The sequence below is a fragment of the Poecilia reticulata genome, linkage group LG15 (assembly GCF_000633615.1).
Source record: "Poecilia reticulata strain Guanapo linkage group LG15, Guppy_female_1.0+MT, whole genome shotgun sequence".
Taxonomy (NCBI): Eukaryota; Metazoa; Chordata; class Actinopteri; order Cyprinodontiformes; family Poeciliidae; genus Poecilia; species Poecilia reticulata.
The window spans coordinates 16,131,072-16,155,081 of record NC_024345.1 but is presented as its reverse complement, the minus strand read 5'-3'; the positions used below and the strand labels follow the sequence as shown (position 1 = coordinate 16,155,081).

The following is a 24,010-nucleotide window of genomic DNA, read 5'->3' as shown; positions in this document are numbered from 1 at the left end:
AAAAAAAACCTCCATGGGCTCTTATGCATTTTCCTAATGATATAAATATGTCATCAGCTTGGAAAAACATAGTGACAAAGGAAGAGGGTCTGCACAACTTCTGAAGGGTATTTTTCTATTTAGATTAATCAGAACGATGGTGAGACGAGGTGTCAGAAGTATAAAGACATCATTGTACATTTATCTGAGAGGGAAAAACACACACACACACACACACACACACACACACACACACACACACACACAGGCTCTTTGGAGAACATAAGGAAGTGAAGGGGCCGAAAGCTAGAAACTAAACTTGGTGCCAGTTTGGAAAACATCCCAACCTGGCACTAGATGGTGGGAGATAACCAAAAATAAATAAATAAAATAATAAATGTTCTTTTGCAAAGATAAAAATAAAACATAATTATAGTTTTTAATCTGGATTTCACTCATAATAAGGAAATGAGTCTTCTGTTACACTCATTCATTTACCAGTCAAATTAGTGCATGTTGTCAAACAACAACAGGCAGTGTATTCCTGTGCCAGTAAAATAAATGCAAATGTTAAACACAGCCCTGCCGTAGTTTTAGCCATAAAACTGTGACATAAAGATTAATAGGAATCCTCCATGAGTCCAAAACCCAGTCAAATGAAAAACGGAAAAGGCGGAAGGTGCGGCACAAAGGAGATGGTGTTGCACATCGGTTATTCAGCAACCTAAACGAAACTTTGAATAAATGCTGAGATTCAGACACTTGTAGTTCTCAAAATGTTTTATCTGCTTTGTGCGACATCAAACAGACTGAAAAGCATCTCTACAGAACATATACGAGTATCTGCGCATTCAGAAACAGCAGCACTGTGAAAAGAGATGTGGCAGCCATCAGAGGATGATGAGCTGCTCCAGACTTTATTCTGTTTCCTAGATGGCGGCTTCAAACTCTCAACAAAGCGTGAGACTACACCCCAGGGAAGTAAGGAACACTTACAATGAACATGTATTTTATATTGAAATAAAAACACTTACTGCACTTCATTATGTTGAACGTATAAATAATAAAATCTCCCTTTGTTCAAGTCATTTTAAAACAATACACTTTTCAATCATTTATGGGTGCTTTCTAGAACTTTTTTCACTTTTTTTCAACAACCACAAATGGCAGCAACCTTCTACTGAGGTTTTATGTGACAAACCAACACAAAGTAGCACATGATTGTGAAGCGAGACAAAAAAAAAAAAGACAGTTTTCCATTTATTTTACAATGAATTACCTAAAATGTCTTTTGATTTCCAATTGAGCTCATGTGATGTGATCAGGGGGATCTGGCCATCTAGTCCAAAAACTGGGCCTGATCTGTCTGTTTGCTATGTTGTGCATGGCTTATGGCCACAATGAACTTCTTATCGTTTTATTTCAGAATTAGCTTTTTCTTTTGCCACTCTTCTGTAAAAGTCCAATATGTGGAGCACACAGCTAATAATTTTCCAACTACTATTAGTCTCAGGTGCTTCTCTGACACTTTTCTTATTCTTTCTTCATTTGCTTTATTTTATTTAGAGGTCAGACTAAAGAATCAAGGGCTGATTACATATTTATGTTCCTCTTGTCATACTTGTTTTAAACCATGAAACCGTTCTAGAGGCATTTCAAATTTCCACACTACTTTGTGTTGTTGCATGACATAAAGTCTCACAAAAATACATTACGTTTTGCGGTTGTGTCGTAACAATGTGGAAAAAACAAAGAGGTATAAATGCTTTAGCAAGGCACTGTGCTTTATTGTTCATTTGCAGTTAATTATAAACATGATCAGTGATCACTTTTTAGGATGAAGACGGTCCAACGCAGAAGAGATTATTTGTATGGAGCCTTGTTAGAAATGTTTTATCAAATTACTTTTACTGAAAAGAAAAGTGGAAAATTTCCTGTTTTCAGGAAATTAAGAGCTTAGTTTCTTCAATAGCTTTTTTTTATTATATAAAGCCTATTTGGGTTCCCTAAAATTATTAAAGACAAAAAAAAGAACAAAAAAATAACCTGCGAAGGTACTGACCGCTGTTTAGAGTTAAATAGTCTGTTTTCCTTTTCATCTGAATTTAGATCAAGCTGTAAATTTTATCTTTTTTGTCAAAGAAATGTCATTATTACAAAGTAATAACTAGTAAAAAATACAAATAAAAAAAACGTCTCAGTTGACTGAAATCTGGGGTTAAAATGATTAAACAGCAGAAATAAGTTTTGTTTTGTTGTGTTTGATCAGGCCAAATCAAGCATGTAATGTCCACGTCTGAGGTTTGCAGTGCGCACGGCTGAATAACAATTTACATCTTGTTTCAATACTGCCACCCAGTGGCAACATGTTGCTAAAGCAATAAATAAAAAAGCTTCAGTGCAATTTAAACCTGAGTTCCCTGTAAAATATTGTGGTTGTTCATCAAGCGACATCATCACAGTTACAACAGACTCACTCTTGACATTAAATGCATGTTAAGAACCATGAACACGTGTTTAGCAGTATTTAAAACAGAAACAAAAAATTGCTCCATTTAAGACCTGAAAATTAAATGGAAGGCCGTTTTGAGATATCATGTGGCACGCACAAACAGTATTTATGCTGATTTGTACTGAGAAAGCAAAAAAAAAAAAGAAAAAAAAGAAAAAACATTTTCCAAAGTACTGAATTACAAAACTAAAGACATCCCCTCAGTCAAGGGTGTACAAAGAAATCGTAAATGTCACCATTTAGCAGCAGCTACCTCTTACATCAACTTGGTAAACTTAAAAAAAAAAAAAAAAACGTCTAAGGATATAATCGAGCAGCTGTACAATGACAAACACTCATAATAATTTAAAGAACAAAAGCAAGTTATTTCATTCAACAGAAAGAAAAAAATATGTGCTTAAAATGATTTAAATTGTGATAAATGATTAAAATGTGATTGTGTTTGCTAAACATTCCAGGGCTGCTCTGGTGCTGCTTGCATAACTGATCAAGAAATCATAAGGATGCTTTAAAACAAAAATGTTTTCGGTAATGATGCAGATGGAGGGAGGATTACAGCCTCCCGGCTGTTCGACACTATAGTTCCCCTTTGTCTTTACCATCGACTCTCCTGGTTTCTTTGGGGAGCTGAACTACAATAAGACATACCGAGCGAACTCGCTGATTGAGCGGCAACTCCGTCAGGGAAACGCGGAAGCTGATCGGGTCAACGATCTGATCGTTCAGGCTCAGGAGGAGGAGACTAGTTCAGATGGAGGACTTGCTTCATGAACTCGTAGGTGGTGAAGGCCATGGCCTGTGAGGGCACGCAGCGGATGTAGTTAAGAGAAAGGCCTCGGTATAGTCCTCTCTTGATACCGTATGTGTTATACACGTACTTCAGAGTCTTGAAAGGCGATCTGTGCACATGCAAGACAAACAACACTGTTATTACCCACAAATAAGAAATAAAACACAGAATCGAAGACAATTTTCTGTTTGCTTTGAGAGCAAGTATTTCAAGTACGCAGGGCGTCATTTGGAGTCCTTAAAAATGGATTCTAAAATTACATGAAATCTCTCAAGGCTAATAAAACGTTGCCGTTTCTGGAAAATCTGACAAAGAGAAGTAGTTAAAGCGAGAACAATGAGTCGGGCTTGGAAAAGTATTCAATGAACCTTTCCAGGAATGAATGGTATGTTGCTGGAGCCTGACGACTCGGAGTGCCACTAGATTTAAGCTTGTTTTATAACATAAAAAGTTCTCAAATATTTGGATACTCACACATCCCATCATGTTTCAACCACAGATTTTTAACACATTTCACTTGGGTTTTATGTGATGGACCAGCACAAAGTAAGGCTGCAAGATATTAGGTAAGTCAGATAGCCATATGATTTAAGATATATTTTTAAAAAATAAACAACCCTAAGACTAAACATAGACTACAGATAACGAGTAATCTGCGCAGCTATTTGGGAAAAACCTAACAATAAAGTTTTAACAGAAAAAATCTGCATAAAAAGTTTTGCATAAAAACCTCTTCTTGACCATCTTTTCGTCTTATGACAATTGTCACCAACAAATCCATACAGTGATGTTATATCAGTGAAAAGTGAAAACTCGGTGGAAGCACCTCCTGCAGCTTGTACAGCTGCATGTCCCTTTGGGTCCAGTAAGTGTAAATTTAGAATGAAAGATTCTAAGAAAATATTCTTGATTAAATATTCAAATATTTCCACAAAAGAAAAGTTATGATGTCATCTCACTGTAAAAACCAAACTATGACAAGTCAAACCAGCAGCGATACTCACCCACATTTATCCGAATCAGGAAGTGCAGTTCCTAACTGCATCCTCCTCCTTGCCACATCCAAGGGGTAGCTGGTGAGGAAAGTCCCATCATAACACAGAAACCAGAAATGATGACGTTGAGTTATTAAAAATTGGAAACCGACCCGCGTTTGACTCGGTCGGAGCTTAAAAATCCAACACGTCCATCAAGAAAAGCACTTACGAGACAGTCTGAGCGAAGGCACCAGCAACCCCTCCACAGAGCAGGTTGATGTGGGTTTTCAGAACGAGCACATCCGGGTTGTCTGACGTGGGGCGGCCCAGCTGCTCCGGGAAGTGCTTCAAGCCTTGACTCTTCAGGGTGCCAAATGTAAAGAAGGAGAGCCCTTGGAGGATGCAGAGAGAAATAAGAGACTGGCTAGACATGTGGAGGGCATTATGCATGACATTTGCAAGCACCTTTGAGCAACAAAATAAATGCACCAAAGCTCACCTGCATAAGGCGCCATTCCAACAAGAGTTGGAGTCAGGCCTCTATAAAACCCGGATGCGCCCTCCTGTGGAAAGGAGTTAACAGGTAAACAGAGAGTAAGCAGAAACTTACAATCTGATGTAACACTTCAGTTTAAGTTAGCAAAGTTCACCAACGGTAAATCACCTTGCGATAAATGGAGCGGAAAACATCAATAATTCCAGAGTAGCGTTGATCACCCTTCACCTGGAAGGCCAGCCGGGCTCGGACCACGTCCAGAGGGTAGGTGCATATCACCGCAGTCATGCCTGGAAACACATAAGCAAAAGATCATGAAATCACAGTAAAAAAAAAAAAACCCATAAAAAATACAACAGTCTAATAACACTATCTGTGCCTGTAAAGCTTGGGGCACCGTGATAAGAGGTCTATCAGTACCTGCCATAGATCCTGCCATGAGGCGATGGATGTGTCCAGAGATCCCAATCCGTTTATTTAACAGCTATGAAGAGATCGTCAACAATAATGCATCAAAAATAATGCCTACACGGGAAGCGCATTCATAAACATAAAACATAATGTTGGACCAGAGAATTAATGATAAAATACTCACTTTACCTTTTTATATTTGTCAAAGGCCATGAACTGAATGGCTCCGTAAGGAAATATCCTGACCATCATTGCACCGTTGCCCCTGTACAGGCCCAGGATGCCTTCTTTCTTTGGCACAGCCATGAAAGTGGAAAACACCCCTACAGAGAATATTCACAAGATTCACTCTGGTGATAAACTAACTCATTAAGAGTTAATTTGCTTGTTTGGTAGTTAGTCAGTAATTTACCGAGATGTTTGTAATGGGGGTTCTGGCCCTGAAGAAGAATCTTGACTCTGTCTAGGGGGGCGATGGTAGACTTCGCGCAGCATCCTGCTACACCTGTAAACAGAACAATACTCATACATGAACGTGTAAACAAAATGTCAGGCTTCATGCACAAAAAGACAAAACGTCTCTGCTTGTGCAGCATGTTTCATTTTTTTTTTTTTTATGTGACATTGTGGTATTTTAATTCAAATAAGAATCAAATTCAGGGTCCATGTGTACATGCATGTTGAAAAGCTAGCCACTGAACATCACTATTCTGTGTACTGGCTATCCTTATTTATGAAAAAAGGGGAAAACATAAATATTCCATAGGGTCAGTTTGGTTAGCAGCATGCCTAAAGGAAGGGAGAACTCTTTAACCAGCTGTCATTAAATTTATTATACAACTGATTCTTTTGGTCACAGTTTTCAGTTGTTTAATTATTAGTGATTTTATTGAACTTACCACACTCTTCTTTTTAATCATTCGATTTGTAATCATTTTGACAACCATGTAGGAAACTGGAACTTTTTCATCTGATAAACTAGGTTAATCTGCCTAGAATACATGGATCTATTCCCCTCCCCCCTTTAACCTATTGGATATTTGCATAAGCTTGGGATAATCACTATACGCTGGTAGCAGGACAGGCTCATTATATCAAGTGCTATTCTACCTTTACATCATCTGATATAGTTTTACAATAAATATCCATTCCTGTATTATGTTACAGGTGTTTTTGTTGTTTTGTTTTTTTTTGCATGAAAGGGCAATAAAGCCCTTAATATAGGAAGTGATTTATACAAATTATATAATTTTGTATAAGACTGAACCCTCCCGAAACTGCCCTGAACATGATTACGGAAGTAAGCTGATGCATCATATCATACCTCCAGCCACAAAGGAGCGAAGCCAGTAGTAATCTCTTTTAGCAGGTGTACTGCTGCTGCTGCTGCTAGTAGGGGAGGGTGTGGAGACAGCAGCCTCCGATGTCATCCTCTCTGCTCAGGAATCTGACACATCCATGCCTGTTAGGTTTAGTGAAAACACTGTGAAATATAAACTATTGGATCTAGTCCAGTGGTTCTTAACCTGGGTTCGATCGAACCCCAGGGGTTCGCTGAGTCGGTCTCAGGGGTTCGGCGGAGCCTCTTCCGCGGAGGTAAAGACACACTTGTGTAAAGTCGTGAGGATACGCCCCGCTTTGCCATCACTTGCTGCAGAGGATCACTTTACATTGCTTAGCCAGTCAGAGCTGCGGAGGAGCTGATTGAAGGAGTTCCACTCTTTTCACCAAATTCTATAGTCTACATCTGCTCCTTAGTCGCATCTTTTCGGGGTTGCTACTGCCTCTAGTGGCGTGGGGGTGGTAACACAGCTAATATAATGGGGGGATAAGAAGGGTTCGGTGAATGCGCATATGAAACTGGGGGGTTCGGTACCTCAAAAAAGGTTAAGAACCACTGATCTAGACGAACCATAAAGCGCATGTCAAAACTGCAAAATTACCTTAATCCGGAAATAACAAACCTTTCACAACATGTGAACTGAAACTTAAGCGAAACTAAATCTTCCTGTATTATTTCATTTATCTCTGACCAACTGTGAAAGCTGTTTTCACAGACCGAAAGGGTCACACTGGTTATAGGAAATGTGTGCAAGATCACTGTCAGCGATTAGCATCCACGCCCACATGGAGCTTCAGCTAAATGACAACACTAAATGACAGCTGCAATAAAAAAGAAAAGAAAAGATACTTACAAACTAATGGGAATAGGAAAGCAAACAGTCAAAGCAGCATCAATAGTGAAGTTTAACGATGTTTTTCAATGGAACAAGAACCTGCACCTTCGCCGCTTTCCCCCCCATCTTCTCCTTTACTCGTTGAGACAAAATGACATATGGATAAAGATGGCTACGAGCTACTGAAAGGTTTGTGACGATTGCGTCGTAAGACAAATGTGTGACTGAGACACGGTACAGTGTCTCAAAATATGAGGAATTACAACATCTGTGCCCTTCAGCCTCAGACGACTAACTGCTACCGGACATAAACAGTCGCAGGATATTGACGCAAGATGATGTTTCCGGTTGCGGACATGGGAGGGACCATAGAGCTGTGTGAGCTCTAGGAGAGTCAAACTGTGTCTTTAATGACATGGTGATATTAATTTCTTTTGAATGTCTTTATTGCTATTTTATTTAAACGATCACATCTGTAAATATATACTTGAACAATGATGTGTTTCCCAGAACAAATGTAAAAAAAATATATTAAATAAAAAATTTATCAATTTTTAAGTTTCTAATTTCCAAAATATGTATTCCAAATACTTAGGTATCTGTTTAATACTTGAACTGCTGCTTTGTACAGTTACTTAGTATAAAACTGCTTATGCAGCAGTCTTTTGTATGAAAAAAACAGAAAAATCAAAAAATATGACAAAAAATAAATATCTTGAAACTGTATCTCGTGGTTTTGTAATACAACATTTCAATTCTTGCAATCAATGGCCTTTTACTTTCAAATCCGATTTTGCGTAAGCAGATTTTCTACCTGTAACAAAAATATGTAAAACTGTGACTCAAATCAAATCTAAACAAAAGCAATGTTCACCCTTCCATTTTTAAAGTAGCTTTTTTAAAATTAATTTTTTAACCAATTGAATGAATCATTTTCCAGTAGCTGCAGTAGCTGACAGATTGCGCAAGGTGGAGGATTCTTTTGTCCAGTTTTAATCCCATCCTATTGACTGTTTGCTCTGCTATCAATAACACTGACTTGATGAAGGTCTTAATTTTAGAGTATCAATAATTCTGGCTCTTTCAGAAAGCTCCCCTAAAAATCATTTTATGATCACACATCCTATTTATAACTAAGTTTTAAGAAAGCATTCATGCTCTTGGTATGCTGAATTGATACAAGTTTACGGCAGCGACTGTCATTTCCTCCTTCTTTTTACCTGGTGTGAAACTCTAGAATCCAATCAACCATTCGAGTTGCAGGCACAGAACCCACCACACTGACAGAACATCCAGTAAAAGAACTGATGTCGTTTGGAGTGCAGGGGCGCTCCTGAAAATAATTGTTGACTCAGTAGCCACATCAGTCATCTGGTGTTGTCTGTTGGAGCAGCAGTTTATCTAAAACTGAACTGAAGCGGTTAGATAAACTCATCAGGGTTAACAGTGTCTTCCACCCCATGCAAGAAGCTGTTACTAAAGTGGAGAGTGACAAACTGCTGCATCATCAGTGCACAAAGGAACTTTACCGCAGCTCCTTCCTCCAAACAGCTGACAACCATAGCTCCCGACAAACTTAAACTCAGCAAGTGTTTACATCCTTGCTTTAATTATTTGCAGAGTTTTTCCTAATTTAATATTACATCAGTATTGGTTGCACAGGTTTTTTCCAATTCCTGTAAATAATTTATTGTTATTTTTTATTTACAAATGTCCCTGCACATTTCATTCATCATCCTACTCCGTTGCATAATTCTTTGAATCTGAGGAAGCTATAAATATTTAAAGGGGGAATATTGTGTAAAATCAACTCTTTTTGAGTTACTGTGTTATAATGTTATTTCTTCATCAAAAACATACCTGGAGTGTTGCTTTGATTCTTTCATACATGTTTGAGGAATCCTTGAATCTCGTGGCAGTCATCTGGGGTGCCTAAACGCTTGACCTCACAAATCTCCTCCTGCCAGGTCTCCCCCAAGCTCCTCAAAACTAGCGGCAGCAGCAATTAGCAAACACGTGTTGGAATTGGAAGTCCGCTGACCTTATGACAATACTACATCTCAGTTCAATTCTACTACTATATGACAAACATGTCGGTCCTTTAATAATTTTTTAGGATGTAAATTTGCACTTAATGTACAATATTTTCCGTATTTATTTTGTTATAAATCTATTTAAACTACAAACTCCAACGTATCTACTGACATTTTATACAATAAGCTGTAACTGTGGAACGCAAGAAAAAAAAACTTTTTACTAGTTGTGTCATAAACTGACACATTATGAGTAAAAAAAAATGTTTCTAAAACTTTACGAGGTTATTTGATTGACCCATTGCTTTTGACACAGTCCTGCTGCGTTCACGTGTCTGTACTCCATTTCGGGTTTTCCAGTCCTCACAAAGAGCTCTCGGCCAGCTCAGAGACCGTGGGCTGCGTCTGGTGGAGGGAGAGTGAGCGGGGCTGCCCTGAATGGATTGACAGAAGAGGGATTTACATTTCAACGTAGCGTCGTGCTCCGCAAAGACTTTACACGGTAGCACGGCTGGAAAAGCGGCGGTTCTGTTCGGTGCCCGTCCCCGGCTTGTCGGTACTGGTATCATGTCCATGTGTCACCCCCGGGAGAGGATTGAACTTAGCAGCGGTCTATATTTATCGAGGAGGGAAACCAATACAAGGTCTCGCCGTCTCGCTGGAGCGGAGTATTATTAGCGGTCCAGGCAGTGCAACTGTCTCTCCCTCTCTCTCTCTTTCTGCGGTATGTAAAGCATTTCGGTCTGTAAACGTGTAAATAAAAACCCACTCGGGTTAAAGTAGTAAGGGCTTTGGCAAAGCGAGGTTTCCAGACGCGCAGTGCTTCGTGTTATTTAAATGACAGCGGTCAAGTGCAAAATAATAATAAAGAGCGACGCTGAGGGCGGTTTTTACACAGTAATAACCCCCTCTTCCGCCAGCCAGGAAGACGAAAACAGGATCCGACCTCCGGACAGAGCCCTCTCTCCTCGACGGGCCTGCCCTTTAAAATGTTAAAGCCTCTCCATGTTTGTTTTATGCACTTCGTTTGATTATTTCTCGTCTTTTTTTTCTGTTTACGGCTTTATTGGCATCAGCCCCTCGGCAAATGCCCCTCCTATTTTTAGGAGGGGCAAAAGTAAAAACGAATACAGTTGGATTTAAACAACTGATCTGTAAGAAGTTATTTAAATTTTATATTATTTAAACTTTTTGTGGCTATATTCTTATTTGTTTGTCCCTTCTGTCTTTATAGGTGATGCTCTGCAACTGCCAGCTAACATTCATTATAATTTACAATTCGAGAAAAAATCATAATAGAAGAAGAGTTTAAGATTTTTAGTTTTTTTTCTGAGCGAGAGATAAACAATTACCTGGCTCCCATGCTGGCTGCCAAAGGTCCTCTCCTTTACACCCTCAGCCATGCCTGCACCTACCAAGCCAACCAGGAGACAGACACCTGCTCAGAGAAAAAAAGCCCAGAGAGGGACCAGCACTAGGGGCCAAACCTGTAACACACAGAAAACACCAGCAGAATCCACACGGTCAACTTCGAGAAGCAACCAGGCCAAATCAGGCCAGAGTCCTCGTGGAAGCGGGAAGAATCCCAGGAGGTCCCCTGGCAGAGGTAGCCATGCCGGAAATGTAACGGGATCTACTAGACTTAGACGGTCGAGCAGTGTGCCCGAAAACCCCCTTGGGCCGAGGAAGTCCCAACGGGGAACGCAAGTGTCTGTTGCTCCCTGCCAGTCTCCGAAAGCGTTCACAGGAGGGAAAAACAGGAGGGGGAGCAGTCGGAGAAGAGCTGCATCCCGGCAACAAAACACAAGTAACAAGCCCTCAAGCATCAGCATCAACAATTCTCCTCCTGATGGAAAAAATGAGAAACCAGACAACAAAGAACCCCCCAGAATGCATCATGAGGCTGGCGTTGAAGCTGCGGCAAGTCTTGAGCCTAACGATGCTATAGAGGGTAGCTCTCTTGAAGCTGACACACATGGAGGCGATTTGCAGCACAGCTGTGACAGCCTTATAACTGAAGATGAAAAGTCTTTCAGCAATAACAGTGAAGGGGACTCAAAGCCAGCTACTGAGGTCACAGCTTGTGACGACAGTGATGGACGGGTAGGTGACGGGAGGGGAGATCACACCTCTGGCTCATCAGAATTAACAGGCAGCGGCTCCCTGGGGGCACAGGGCAGCAGTGAGAAAAATGACACTTCATCTGTCCATGGTAATGAGCTTGATCATCTTGACAGCAGTGGTAAGCAAGATGATGGGGGCGCTGTCCAGCAAGCGGAGGGTGAAGAGCTGGCCATGAAAGCGAGTAGGACAGATGAGAAGCCGCTGGTTGTCACAGAGAGAGATGTTGAGAGTTTGGAAGCAGAGACGGAGGTTGAGAGACAAGACGAGACAATGAGAGTGAAGGAAGAAATCGCTGTGAAGCTGGGAAGTAGTGAGAGTGAAGACATTTGGGAAAAAGACACCCAAACCAACACTCCAACAAGTCAAACCCCAGATCCGACTCATTGTAACCCACTGACGGCACAGTCAGAGTCACCTGTGCGTGTATTCTTCAACGCAGCTACCTCATATCCCACCAAAGCTGTCTCCACCTCAGATTTGTGTGAGCTGGAGGTTGTGAACCAGGCAAAGACAGATTTTCGACCAACCGTTCATGGTGCTAAGCCTCAACTCGCAGGGTCTTCGCCTAACTCTGATGCTGCTCTGAAGGTGCAGACTGTTATAGTGACTAGAAGTACTCCGGTTATCATCTGTCGGGACTCTCTGCAGCCAAGAAATCTCGGGAAGTCGGATGTAAGAGAAGCGCCTGTTGCTGGGGTAGAGAAGCAAGCTTGCACACCAGGCGAGACCAAAGACGAAGGTGAAATATATAAAGAGCCACAAAAAGAGAAGCCCTTTCCCCCCTTTATGCTACTTACCGAGGCAAACACCAAACCCCCCACAGGAAAGCACGAACCAAACTTTGTTGTGGATGGCACTCGGGCAGCAATGCCAGAGGATAACCCTGTGCCAAAGATCTCGACTTCCTCCGTAGACAGCAGCTCCACTTTGTCCTGCTGTTCGGAAAGCACTCGTTCCTCGTTTTCTTTTGACACCGAGTCAGAGACCGGGTGCGGCGATGCCAGCTTCTCCGCTCTGCCTGGATCCTGGGGGCCAGAGGGAACGGGCTCGCTCGCCTGCCCGACTCTGACATCAGTAAGGAAGGAGAGGAAGAAGCGCAGCAGGTGTGGGGCGTGCGAGCCATGCCTCAGGAAGATTAACTGTGGCCAGTGCAGCTGCTGCCTCAATCGCAGGACCGGCCACCAGATCTGCAAGCTTAGGAAGTGTGTGGAGCTGAAGAGGAGAAGATCTTCATCTGTAATCAGTCAACGTGACGCACAGGTAAGACATGTAAAATTCTTTGTTACCCCTTGTGAATAACAAACTTTAGTCAGACAATGGATTTTACATTGGGAATAAAATGAATTTACGCAGATCTTCTGCAAACAGCTGATCGGAGGCGGTTTCTACCCTGTGACATCGATTCTTGTGATCTCTGAGGTTTCCTGCCCACTGATAAAAGCGATGATTGAAAGTTACAAGAAACAAACAGTTGAAACAGAAGCTTTCACTTTCAGATAAATAAACTTCTCAGTCGGTGCTATCAGATGGTGAGCTTTGTGGCGTTTTTCTGTTAAATGTTATGACTCGTCACTGAGTGAAAGGGGAAGTATTGCCTGTGCACATGTGTGTGTTTGGAGGATAGAGATCCGACTGTTGGACGGGAAGCCACTGGCACATGACTGCCGGCAGTTTAGCACATGTTTAAAGAACTGCCCTGTTTCACATGCCTACGTGAATGAGTGTGTTTGTGTGTGTGTCCTCGGTGTTGCAATCAGGAGAGCAACTTTCAGCAATGTGTGAGGACAGAAAATAAAGCATCCGAAAACGAAGCCACTCAAAACTGATGTAGATAAATTATATAAAGAGTTCAATCTTAAAGTGAGTCTCCACTCAATTTATGAGCAGCGTTTGTGTTTTGGATTTAGTCTGCCTCTCGGATGTTTCAGGCTTTTAAGGTTGACAGTCTTGATGAGATCAGGGCTTTGTGGCCATCTGCTGCAGGACTTATTTTACGTCTTACTGCTGAATATAGTTCTTAATGCCATTGCTTCCATGCTGTAGGTTGCTATGTCTCTGAACTGTCTGTTGTCGTTTGAATAAGGACCTAATGCAGATCTCTTTAAGATATATGAGAAGCATTGAATTCCACTGGCATAATCACATACTGATACAAATCCCTACCCATAAACAAGCCAATTTCTCCCTGTATTCCTCTATTTCACATCTTGCATGCCAAGTTTTACCTTGTTTTACTGGCATGTTTTCCAGGTTGTGTACACATATCTGCTCTTACTGTAGAATACGTTTCTGATTCTCTGGGTCAGTAATTTTGATGATTTATGGAGTAAAAAGAAAAAACAACTAATTTGTCATTTGACCAAAACAGTTCCAGCTAAAGTCCTAGCAAACTCTTTTTCTCTGACATCATTCTTAAGCAAGGAATTGGCATGTAGACACCATCTAATGCGGTGACTATCAAAGTCTTTATGGTAACACTTTAATAAATAAATACAATTTTTTAGGTACCACTCTACTGTCATATTAATACAGAATTACAGTAGCAGTTAGTTGGACCTTTTCTGTTTGTTTTGTTTTGTCACAAAAAAGAAAAGGGGAAAAACATCTTTGTCCAATTTACAGTGTGTGTTTGAACAAAAAATGTCAGAGTTTGAAACTGTAAAAATAAACAGGAAGGTCGACTAAAACCAGAATTCCAGAAGGGATTTTTAAGCTGCAACCAGAAAACGGTTCTGTTCAGCTTGATGTCTCAGATCCGACTGCATACTTCAGAAGTAAATAAAATTTAGCAAAAGTGCCTATCTTGGTCAATAGAGTGGAGGACCCTATATTTTTGGGTCATTAATATTTAGCTGTATTTTCCTTAACTAACCAGAATAACTTACGTGATAGGGATAGTAAATATTACTTTTACATTCTCATTGGTCAGAAGAAATTACTTTATTTGGCGTCTTACCCTGCCTTAGCAATAACACACAGCCTACTTACTGTGAAAAGAAGACTGTGATTTCCAGGAAAGGAAGCAGTTGTAGGTAAATTATTCAGCATTACACTGTCTATATTAAACACAGCAGCATTTTCGTTTTCAGTCATTTCTTTGACCTCTGTCTCCGTTCTTGCAGATTGGCGCTGCCTACATTAAAAACATTACTAGTTGCGTTTTAAATCATTTGGGTTTTTCTTGCTCCACTGTCGCCTTTCTTGTGGATCGATACGCAAAAGTGAAGAACCCTTTTGTGTTTTCTCTCTCTCTCTCTCTCTCTCTCTCTCTCTCTCTCTGATACATGTATCAGTATGTGATTATGCCAGTGGAATCCTCTCTCTCTCTTTCTGTCTGACTAACCCGGTGCCAGTTCAGGATGTTGAGTTGGCTGAAAAACACATCAATCAGTCAGTCAGTCAAATACCCAAACAGTCCAGATGGTGCGTTACAAACAAAAAGACATTCACTCAACAATGCATCCAATATCACTGACAGCCACTTGTCACCACAACATTATGATATAACGACTTTTTTTTTTTCTGATTGGTTAAAACCTGATGTTGGTTACAGGAAAATTTACATATTCCATATTTTTTGAGGTTCATTTATCATATTTTACCTTAAGAGCAACAAAATACTCCAAGATTTATTGTTTTCACTTTTAATAAGTCTCGTTTGTTGCTTTTGACAGAGTTCACAATATATATTTTTCCAGTAACCTCGCAACAACAGAGCAGAAAAGAAATACATCAGTATAAACGCAGCCTACATGTAGAATCTTACAAATGGAACGACAGAAATTTTATTGAAAACTCAGAGTAACTAACCTCTAAACGCACAGTTCATTGTCCGTGCTTCTCTAAGAGGTGTGTGTGAGTGTGAAAGTCCACGTGTAAGCTGTATACAAGCGTGTACACGTGGACCTACTGAGTCATAAGAGTTGTAGCCGTGACAGTAGCAGATTAGGGCTGATTATATAACCACTACCTTTTTTTGTTCGTGGGGACCTTTGTCCATGCCGTCAGAGTAAGACGGGGGGTTTGGGAAGGAATGGTGATCCTGAGATTTGCTGGCATGTTCTATGGATTGCTCTGAATTGTGGGATCGGTTTGTGTGCGTAATCTACTGATTCAGTGACCCACTAATCTGGTTGTGACTTTTAATACAGCACATTCGTGCAGCGGTGTTAGTGTGCATGTTGCCGTTAAAGGGCCCTCACACAGAGTCACGCTGAACTGCTGATCCAGTCTGATTCGGGCTGCACAGCCGGTTGTTGTTTTGCCCTGACTGACATCACATTAGCCTGTGTTTACACACAGGAAGGTCTGTGTCTGTGGCCTTAAAACTGGTTTTTGTTTGGTTCTGCACTTCTGCAGGGGTGGAGCTTGCTTCAAGAGCTCCCATCTCCCACAGTCGGCCTCTCCGTCTGCACACTGTAGAATTGATCTCAAACTCCATCTTTCGCCAAAGCCTACTCAGAAAGCAGGTTGAGCAAGGTTAACTGTACGCCTTTACAGCTACCTCGTGTATGTGAGTTCACTTAAGGTGCGTTAGTGAGAGTAAATCTGTCTACTTACTCACCGGCCAGTCCTGCTCATCAAGCTCACACACCCTTCCAGTGAATGTTTCAAGCTTCATAAAGGTGCAGAGGCCAAAGAAGACTTCATGTAGGGGCATGTAGATCCTGTTACTGGTTTTACCACTGTATAGCTTTGCCACCCGGTCATGAAATATTAAATGCAGGCTCAAAATACTTGGAAAATACACTTTAGATCTCAGAGCGAAGAGTGTGGCATACTAGGAAATTCTTTTTTTGAGGGAAAATATTTTTTCTGTTTTGTAAATATCTTTATCTTCTACTTTGATCCTCACTGGCTGACTTGTCTTTTTATCGGCAAGGACAAGATTAGGATCCGTCCCTAAACACACATTTCCACACTTATAGAAACAGAATACTTCAAGTCCCAGAGTACCAAAGGCTGCTGTTTGCGTATCTGAATAAAACAGTCCTGACATGTTTGGAGCTGTAGGCTACTTAAGCTGACTCAGTTTGTACAGACTCACAGTCAGCTCTCTCAAAAATTTGAGTTTCTATTTATTTATTTTTTTGTTCACTTGCTTCTCATATTTAATGAAAAGTGTAAATTACTATGATAATCAAAATGTTTACCCTTGTGCATCTGTTATGTATTTCCTTTTTTTGTGTGAATTGATTACATATGAATGAATTTGTTTTAAGACAAATTCTTTCATCCTCTAGGTTATATTTAAAAACATAACTTGGATGCCTCAACCTAGCATAAAAGCTCAGTCCAGCTTCTCTTGCAAAGCCACTTATCTGTCGCAGTTTCTACCCTCCTACTCTTGTTGCAGTGGTGCATTATAGCTAGAGGAGTGGTCCAGCAGAGATATCAGGTGTGTCAGGAAAACACTCTTGTCAGGAGGCTCTTATTGCGAGAACATGCACTCTGCTGCACTCAGGTTTGTAACAGGTATTTAAAGTTGCGTCTGTAATTGAAGGTTATCCTTGCGCACAGCTGTGTATTTGTACAATGGTAAATATTTTTTTACTTTAAAGCTTAATGCAAAGTAAGAGCTGTTTGTCCTGGTTGCTCTGAAGCCCTCTTCCCCCTCCTTTAATAGATAGTAGCAAAGGTCTGGAGTCCTTACAGTTGCTATGGCAACATCTGTGTCTGCTTGCTGACATTTGACCTGCCATGATTGTCAGATGCATTATTCTGGGGGTCATAATGAGGATTAGTGGAGATAACCCGTGGATGTGCAACTGTGGCTTTTAAGGCTGCAAACTCACTAACCCACATCCTGGTAATGAGGTTAACCTGCTCAGATCCTCCAGCTCTTAGTGGACCAGCTAGCAAAGGTTTTATTACACAAGAGATGACCCAGCTGAAGAGTACGCACGTTTCTCTTGGAAAGGTACCTTTTGAGGAGTCGCAGGTCATTAGGTCTTTCAAATATGCACAGCATCATGCGAGAGGACTCATTCCCGTTCTGCTTTCATAAAGTAAATATTCAATTTGGATAAAAATATATATTTTCAGTTTTGATGTCCTCGTAAACTTCCGTACAGCTGCATTTTGTGTGAGCGTTTTTGCCATGTATGGTTGCACGGTTGTTGACGTGCAAGGTCAAAATAAACTGTAATGGGAAGGTGAGCATTAAAGATGAACAAGACAGCACAGAAAGAAGGTGTTCTGGTTTCTTCCATTTACATTTATTTCCTTGAAAAAATAGTTTTAACCTCGGAATAAAGACAAGGATTCAGGATCAATTTGATGTTTCGCACCAGGACAGAGGTAAAAAAATAAAAAATAAAATGCTCCCTTAGATCTGGTGGAGTGGAGTTACTTCAAGAATCACTTGATTTGTCATTTCTATAGTTCTGTTGCTGTTTACTACAGTGATAAAGTAATCATTTTCCTTATCTATGGATGCCACTCATGTTCACAGTCTAAATGAATGTGTTGGTAGAGCAGCCACTTAAGGAAAATCTAGTTACAAGTGTTGGCCAGTGAGCTTCTCCTCTACAAAAATCTTGTCCAAATATGCAAGTAGGACAATGGAAGTGAGCTAAGGGCACAGATTCACATCCTTTTCTATTCTTTTGATTACATAAATGTGTGGGACAGCTGCAAGTGTAGGAAGTAGGGGACATTTGTGAATTATATGTTAGAGACACTGCCAATATTTTAACATATACTACTTAAGATGGAAAAATTCATTTAGCCAGTAGTTTTACTACATCTCTTCTTGAGCACAGAAGCTCTTCAGTTCTTGTAAACTCCTCCAAGTTGATTAAATACAAATTAATTCTGTAAACAGCAGACAATGGATAACTCACTATTTATCCCTTGTGTTATGTCAAAATACCTACAACGCCTTGAAAATATTTTCATACCCCTTTTAACATCATACTACATACATCATACATCGTCAAAGTAATGAGTTATTGTAAAGTTGAACAACATGTAGAGGACATATCATGTCCCATAAATAGCTTGTAGAGGACATTAATAACTTTATTTGGGACAGAAAACTACCACTGCTCAACTCTGTGGTGATGTTTCAATTGTTGACTATTTATTCTATGACTGTATTTTTGTGTTTTCTTGATGTAAAGCACTTTGAACTGCCGTGTCGCTGAAATGTGCTTTACAAGTAAACTTGATTGATTGATTGTTCTGTCAAAATAAAATAAAGATAGATTGACGTATGAAGTTTTAATGCATTAAATGTGAGAAAGTTTTAATGCTCTGTTCAATGCACCTTCACCTGAGTTTTAAAATAACCATGTCAGTGTTTATCTTACTGCCTTATTTCTAAGTTGTGCACAATATTTGCTCAACTTTGATTACATTATCTTACCACTATGTCACTGTGAGTCTCTGTCGGGTCCTGGATGTTGGGAGCTTTGAAGTCCCTGGATAAGCTTTGAAGCCGTGCCACTTGGTTTCTCTGGGTGAAAAGAAATCCTGACTTTGCCCCCTAAAAAGAAATGCCACTCAAATCCTGCCAAGGGCTCCAAATGGCCTCCTTTTAGAAAACCCGGAGAACTTAACAAAACAATTTCAACCTGGCTGCAACCTGAAATACAAATTGATCATTTTGCATCCTTATTGTGCTATTTTTGTGGGATTTTTTTATTTATTTATTTTTTTTTGCAAAAATGCCATCCTCAAATTTATATAAAAAAATATATAACCTTGATGTTTTTTTCCTATATGTCCATTTTATCTCTCAGCTCAGTCTGTCAGGGACTGCAGTCTCTCTTTCATGTTCTCTCCACACATGTGGATTTGCATGCATGGCCGCACGTGTGTATTCATTCGTTGCAGTTCATAAACTCGGTCATTCACGGTCATACAGCCAACACGCTTATTCAGCACGTTTCAAAAGCAGCAACTTGGGTAAGCTTTTCCTTCCTGGTTGTAGGAGGATCTTAGGGATCTATCCTTCTCAATGTTTATGTGCTTATGTGAATTTCTGTTTCTGCCACTTTTTCTCTGTTAGCCATTTTTAAGGTGCAGCAAATCAATAACAATAAAACTTCAGAGTTTAGGTTTTTAGATCTGTTACTGTGCTTTTCTGGTCTTTAATTATTAATCAGGAGGTACAGACACTACTTCAAAATGCTCAAAGGAGAATTTTAGGCAGAAATTAAAATATAAAGATGAAATGCTGTTAGGCCAAGAGGCTACAGCAATGTCAGCAATCATTACTCGAGGGAAACAGAAAAGAAGAATATTTTGAGCGTGGCTGCTCTCAAAACTATGTAGCTTTGTTTATTTTTTAATTTTCTAAAAATGCCTAGCATAATGAACAGGAAGAAGCTTGCCAGACATGTTTAATCCTTTGTCAATAAGAGGAAAATGTGGAATAAAATCGAACTTTTAAACTCAGTTTTTACTTTTTAATTCCTACCCAAAAAAATAACAAATCAACTACATACTTAAAGGCTAACAAAGACTGAGACTTTACTGTCCACGACCTTTGCTTTCAGTCTGGTAGAATCAGTCTAATTATGAGTCGGGTTCTGGTTCTGCTGGAGATTTCTTCTTGTTTAAGGGGAGTTTTTCCTCTCCACTGGTACACTGCTACATGCATTCTCAATATGAGGGCTTGCTGCAATGTCAATGACATAATGACACTATCCACATGAGGACTAAATGCTGCAACTCAGTGACTCGATGCCACCTGATAGGTTTCAATAGACAGAAAATATTTTACAAATTTAAATATTACCTTGAACTTTAGTGCGTTGTTTGATAACTAGCAAAAGTTGGAATGAATGTAATATGACATATTGTCACTGACTTAGTTCATGCAAACAGATGTGTTTTACCCACTTTGACTATGTGAAACTTCTTGTCAAGACTTCAACAAACATCAGAAAAGCATTATTTCTTATTGTTTGCTAAGGAATTTCAACAATAATACCAGACAATACCAAGCAGCAATTGGTTGTTTATGCACACACATTTTTAAATTAAATTCAGTGGTGTTCTTTTTATCTTTTTCAGTGAAGTAAGATGCTAATGCTAAGCATACCAAAGTGCACAAGACCTTTAGCTGTTTTTCCCATCAATTAAATTCATTTAGTAGAGAAAATGCTTCTATTTGTGTGTGGCACAAGAAAGCACAGAGTGATACTCCTAACCCCTAATGTGAACATTAACTCTAACCACAACCATGAGTGTTTGGAGAAAGGCAAAGGAGTTTGAAATAGCTTTAATTAGATTTGGCATTTTAGCCTGCACTCAACACCGACACAAATCAACCAAAATCAAAATTAAGGATGAGGGTTTTTTTGTTTTGTTTTTTTCCCACCATAATGATTCTAGACCTTAACAGATCCAGTGCTAGAGATGGTTCTCACTGGTTGTATAAAATTACTGGTTTGGTTTTGCACAGCCAGGGAGCCCATAAACTTCTAGTAAACATTTGATTCTCGCTCTGATGTAATCTGAGTCTCTGCAGAGCATCAGGACACTGTCAGACTACACATCATCGTTGTTATCCTTAATTCATTTAAACAGGTTTCACAATGAGCAGATTGTTAAATGTTGTTTCAAGCATTGTGAATGTTCTTTGTGAATGTTCTTCACATAACTTTACATTACCTCTATTCGATTTTGGATTGTTGTAAGCTGGCAGCATTGCAAAGAGAGTTTATAACAACTTTTAAAGTAGTACTTATTAACACTACCGGGCCATAATAAAGCAGTTAACAGTTGAAAATAGGGATTGAAACTACAGCTGTAAATTGAACTTCTATCTCAGAGTAGCTATTGCGATTTTGAAGGATTAAAGATGGTTGACTTTGTTGTTCTAGTCCTAATCTATTATTTATTACATTAGAGTTAAAACTCAGTGTTTATGTATATCTTGTGCATGGATTTTTCTTTTTTGTTTACAAAAAAGGAACTAACTCGAATGTTGTAAGCCCACCTCCGGCCACTGTTACAGAAGAACTCAGAGGTTTGTTGGAGAGCAGAAAGCATTATTGAGACCAAGCTACACAGCAGGCAGAACGCAAATAAAGTTGTGGAAAGAATTAAAAGCAGAAAGTAGGGGTACTTCACCAGTGTAAATTAATAGAATTGGTGTCTATCAAACATTAGCATCAGCATAGCTTTAGCAACAGTCTGGTGTAAAAACCCTTCATGTATACTTAAAACTTCAGCACTTAAAAAAGCCTCAACACCAGTAGCTACTCACGACTTGATTGGTTGATCATATCTCACCAGTCTTGAGACAAAATTCCTTTTCTTGTTTGGTTGCAAATAACTCAGACTATCCTAAAAAATCAGTCACATTAAATGCAACCTGCACATGTTGCTGATCTGCACACATCTTGAACCATTCCCCTCATCTTTTGGACAGACTGTTGTGGAGAAAGTGACCTGATGTCCTCTTTATGCTGTTGGCTCCCACAGTGTGGACTTAGGGTGTGGTGTTGAGCGCTGCATATTTCATTTCAAAAATCGTATTGTAGTTATATAATACGGTCTCGTGAGGTGGAACTAAGAGCAGGAATGCTTTCTATCCCTAAAATAGCCCCACTCCTGGGCACTGAGCTATTCAGACAGGAAGTCCGTTTGTCTGTTTCTGTTTTTGTTTATGTGCTGTGGGTGTGTTTGTAGACAAAGAGCATATAAAGGAATGTTCGGAAAGTCACATTTAGGGCTTTAAGTCACAGTCTGAGTCTGCGGATGCAATCATGTGTCCTTCATCACAGACAACACGGATTTTGATTTCAAGTTCACAGTCTTTTTCACTCAAGATTTACTTGTTATTCTCTGAATGTGTTGGTTTTTGGCCTTTGACCTGCACACAGAGGTGTTTAAATAAATGTGATTGGTTGAATGGGGGCACATGATGAGCAGCATGATGGCAGGTCCAAGCTTTCCCCTTTTTTTCTGTAGCTGCCTGCACTCATTGTATTTGCAATAAACATACAAAAACACAGAAACATCCCTGCTCTGGATTCTAACACTTGCTTTTTCTGCACATGACTCTGAACTCAGAGCGTTCAAACTAATAGTTTTACACAAACGGGAAGAACAAAAAATTAGCCCATAATTGAGGATGAAGTATTTCAATGCAAATGGGAGAAACATTTACATTAAAATCTACAGTAATGGCTATAATGACCAGGTTTGGCAACGTTCCCGTTTGGCCTAGACCCGCCTCTGGGCCGGTTTCCAGTAGGTCAGCTGCTACATGTGTCAGAGACACTTTATGACTTTCTGTGCATAACTTGCCGTGTTTGTGTACCATAACTTACGGTGATTAATGTCTAGATTTCTTATTCTTAATGCAAGCTTGGCTGTTGATTAAAAGGAAGAAATATGTGGAAACCTTAAAGAGATCAAGTTGGTTTATTGTTGCATAACAAATTGGACAAACTGTGTCGTGCGCGCTTACTGAGTTTTAAGCATGTTTTACAGTTTAGTGAAAAGAGATATGTAATTTAAAACATTTTTAAATAAGTGTAGGATGTACCGATCAGAGGTTTATGGGTGATTTTTAATTTCTCAAAAGCTTTGAACTGCCACCACATGTGTCTTTTGCATTTCTTGTTCATGTTTGTGATTTTGTACTTCTGTCATATTTGACATAAAACGACAATTGATTGATTTCATTTTACAACTTAAGCATGTTTTACAGTCTTATATTAGTATAAATTAGCGCTTAGAATAAAAAGGCATTCTACATTAACATAACTTAAACATCTTAAACATGTAGTTTTTTACCTACTCTCCTAAATGTTCAAAAAGGCAGGCAGAGGTTGAAAAGTTTTAAAGATAACGGAGATCAACTTTTCTGTATGTTATTCATCCTTCCTGTTATCTCCTTGAAGTCCTGCTCTCCCTCGTACTCTGGCAGCCTGAATGAGGTGCAGACATGTTTAAATTTTGTAGGAATACCAAAAAAATCTTTTTATGTATTAGGTGATTGACTTTGTTAAATCAGAGCTGCCCTTGGTATCAGTTGCCAGGCCATAATGAAATATCAAACTGTGGTATTGAAAGTTCTTTCACAACCTCATCTTTTGACATCACTTTTTGTCATCTATTTTGCACAATATCTTCACTCCTTTTAAAGACGCACCATTTTGAGTTAAGCTGAAGTTTTAAAGTGACAGACCTTTTGGTGGTTTACTAATATATATGTAACTGCTGTCTGTTGTATTTTTTTAAAGAATGACTGTCGTAAAAGTGTGCTTTAACTTAAAGGTGTGCTGTTATGGACTGACACAACACTGGTTCAGCTTTTAAAGCTTAGGTGACTGTTTAAACCCTTGAATGATTCACAGATCTGTCCTGAAATGAGCCCAGAAGCCTGAAGGAAAATATGACTTAATGTACGGATGTTATTGTGTAAAAGTCTGAGAAACACATGTTGACTAATAGTAACTTGGGAACAGTTGGTAGGTGTTTATTTTAGTCAAGCTTGGGTTGTTATTTGGGTTGGTGCAACTTGCCCGCAGTGTCAAACCTGTTG

At 39.6% G+C, this 24,010-nt stretch overlaps 2 protein-coding genes across 5 annotated transcripts in view; one reads left to right on the top strand and one right to left on the bottom strand.

Annotated features, from left to right (window-relative positions):
* Positions 1–744: 744 nt before the first annotated feature.
* Positions 745–10,810, bottom strand: slc25a16 (solute carrier family 25 member 16). Of its 2 annotated transcripts, none has more exons than XM_008429598.2 (10): positions 10,728–10,810; positions 6,490–6,627; positions 5,578–5,670; positions 5,355–5,488; positions 5,175–5,238; positions 4,923–5,044; positions 4,758–4,821; positions 4,488–4,650; positions 4,286–4,354; positions 745–3,390 (listed from the first exon to the last, which is right to left on the bottom strand). In XM_008429598.2, exons 2-10 carry the CDS (start codon positions 6,593–6,595, stop codon positions 3,234–3,236), a joined length of 972 nt encoding a protein of 323 aa, XP_008427820.1. In that variant the 5' UTR covers positions 6,596–6,627; positions 10,728–10,810; the 3' UTR covers positions 745–3,233. The 2 variants fall into 2 exon arrangements, with proteins under 2 accessions (XP_008427820.1, XP_008427818.1); XM_008429596.2 differs by lacking the exon at positions 10,728–10,810 and adding an exon at positions 7,361–7,691.
* tet1 (tet methylcytosine dioxygenase 1) overlaps positions 10,728–24,010 on the top strand; it is a 33,666-nt gene continuing 20,383 nt past the window's right edge. For all 3 annotated transcript variants that reach the window (XM_008429599.1, XM_017309066.1, XM_017309065.1), the window contains exon 1: positions 10,728–12,759. In XM_008429599.1, coding sequence (XP_008427821.1) covers positions 10,777–12,759 — 1,983 coding nt within the window. In that variant the 5' untranslated portion in view covers positions 10,728–10,776. The remainder of the gene's footprint in view (positions 12,760–24,010) is intronic.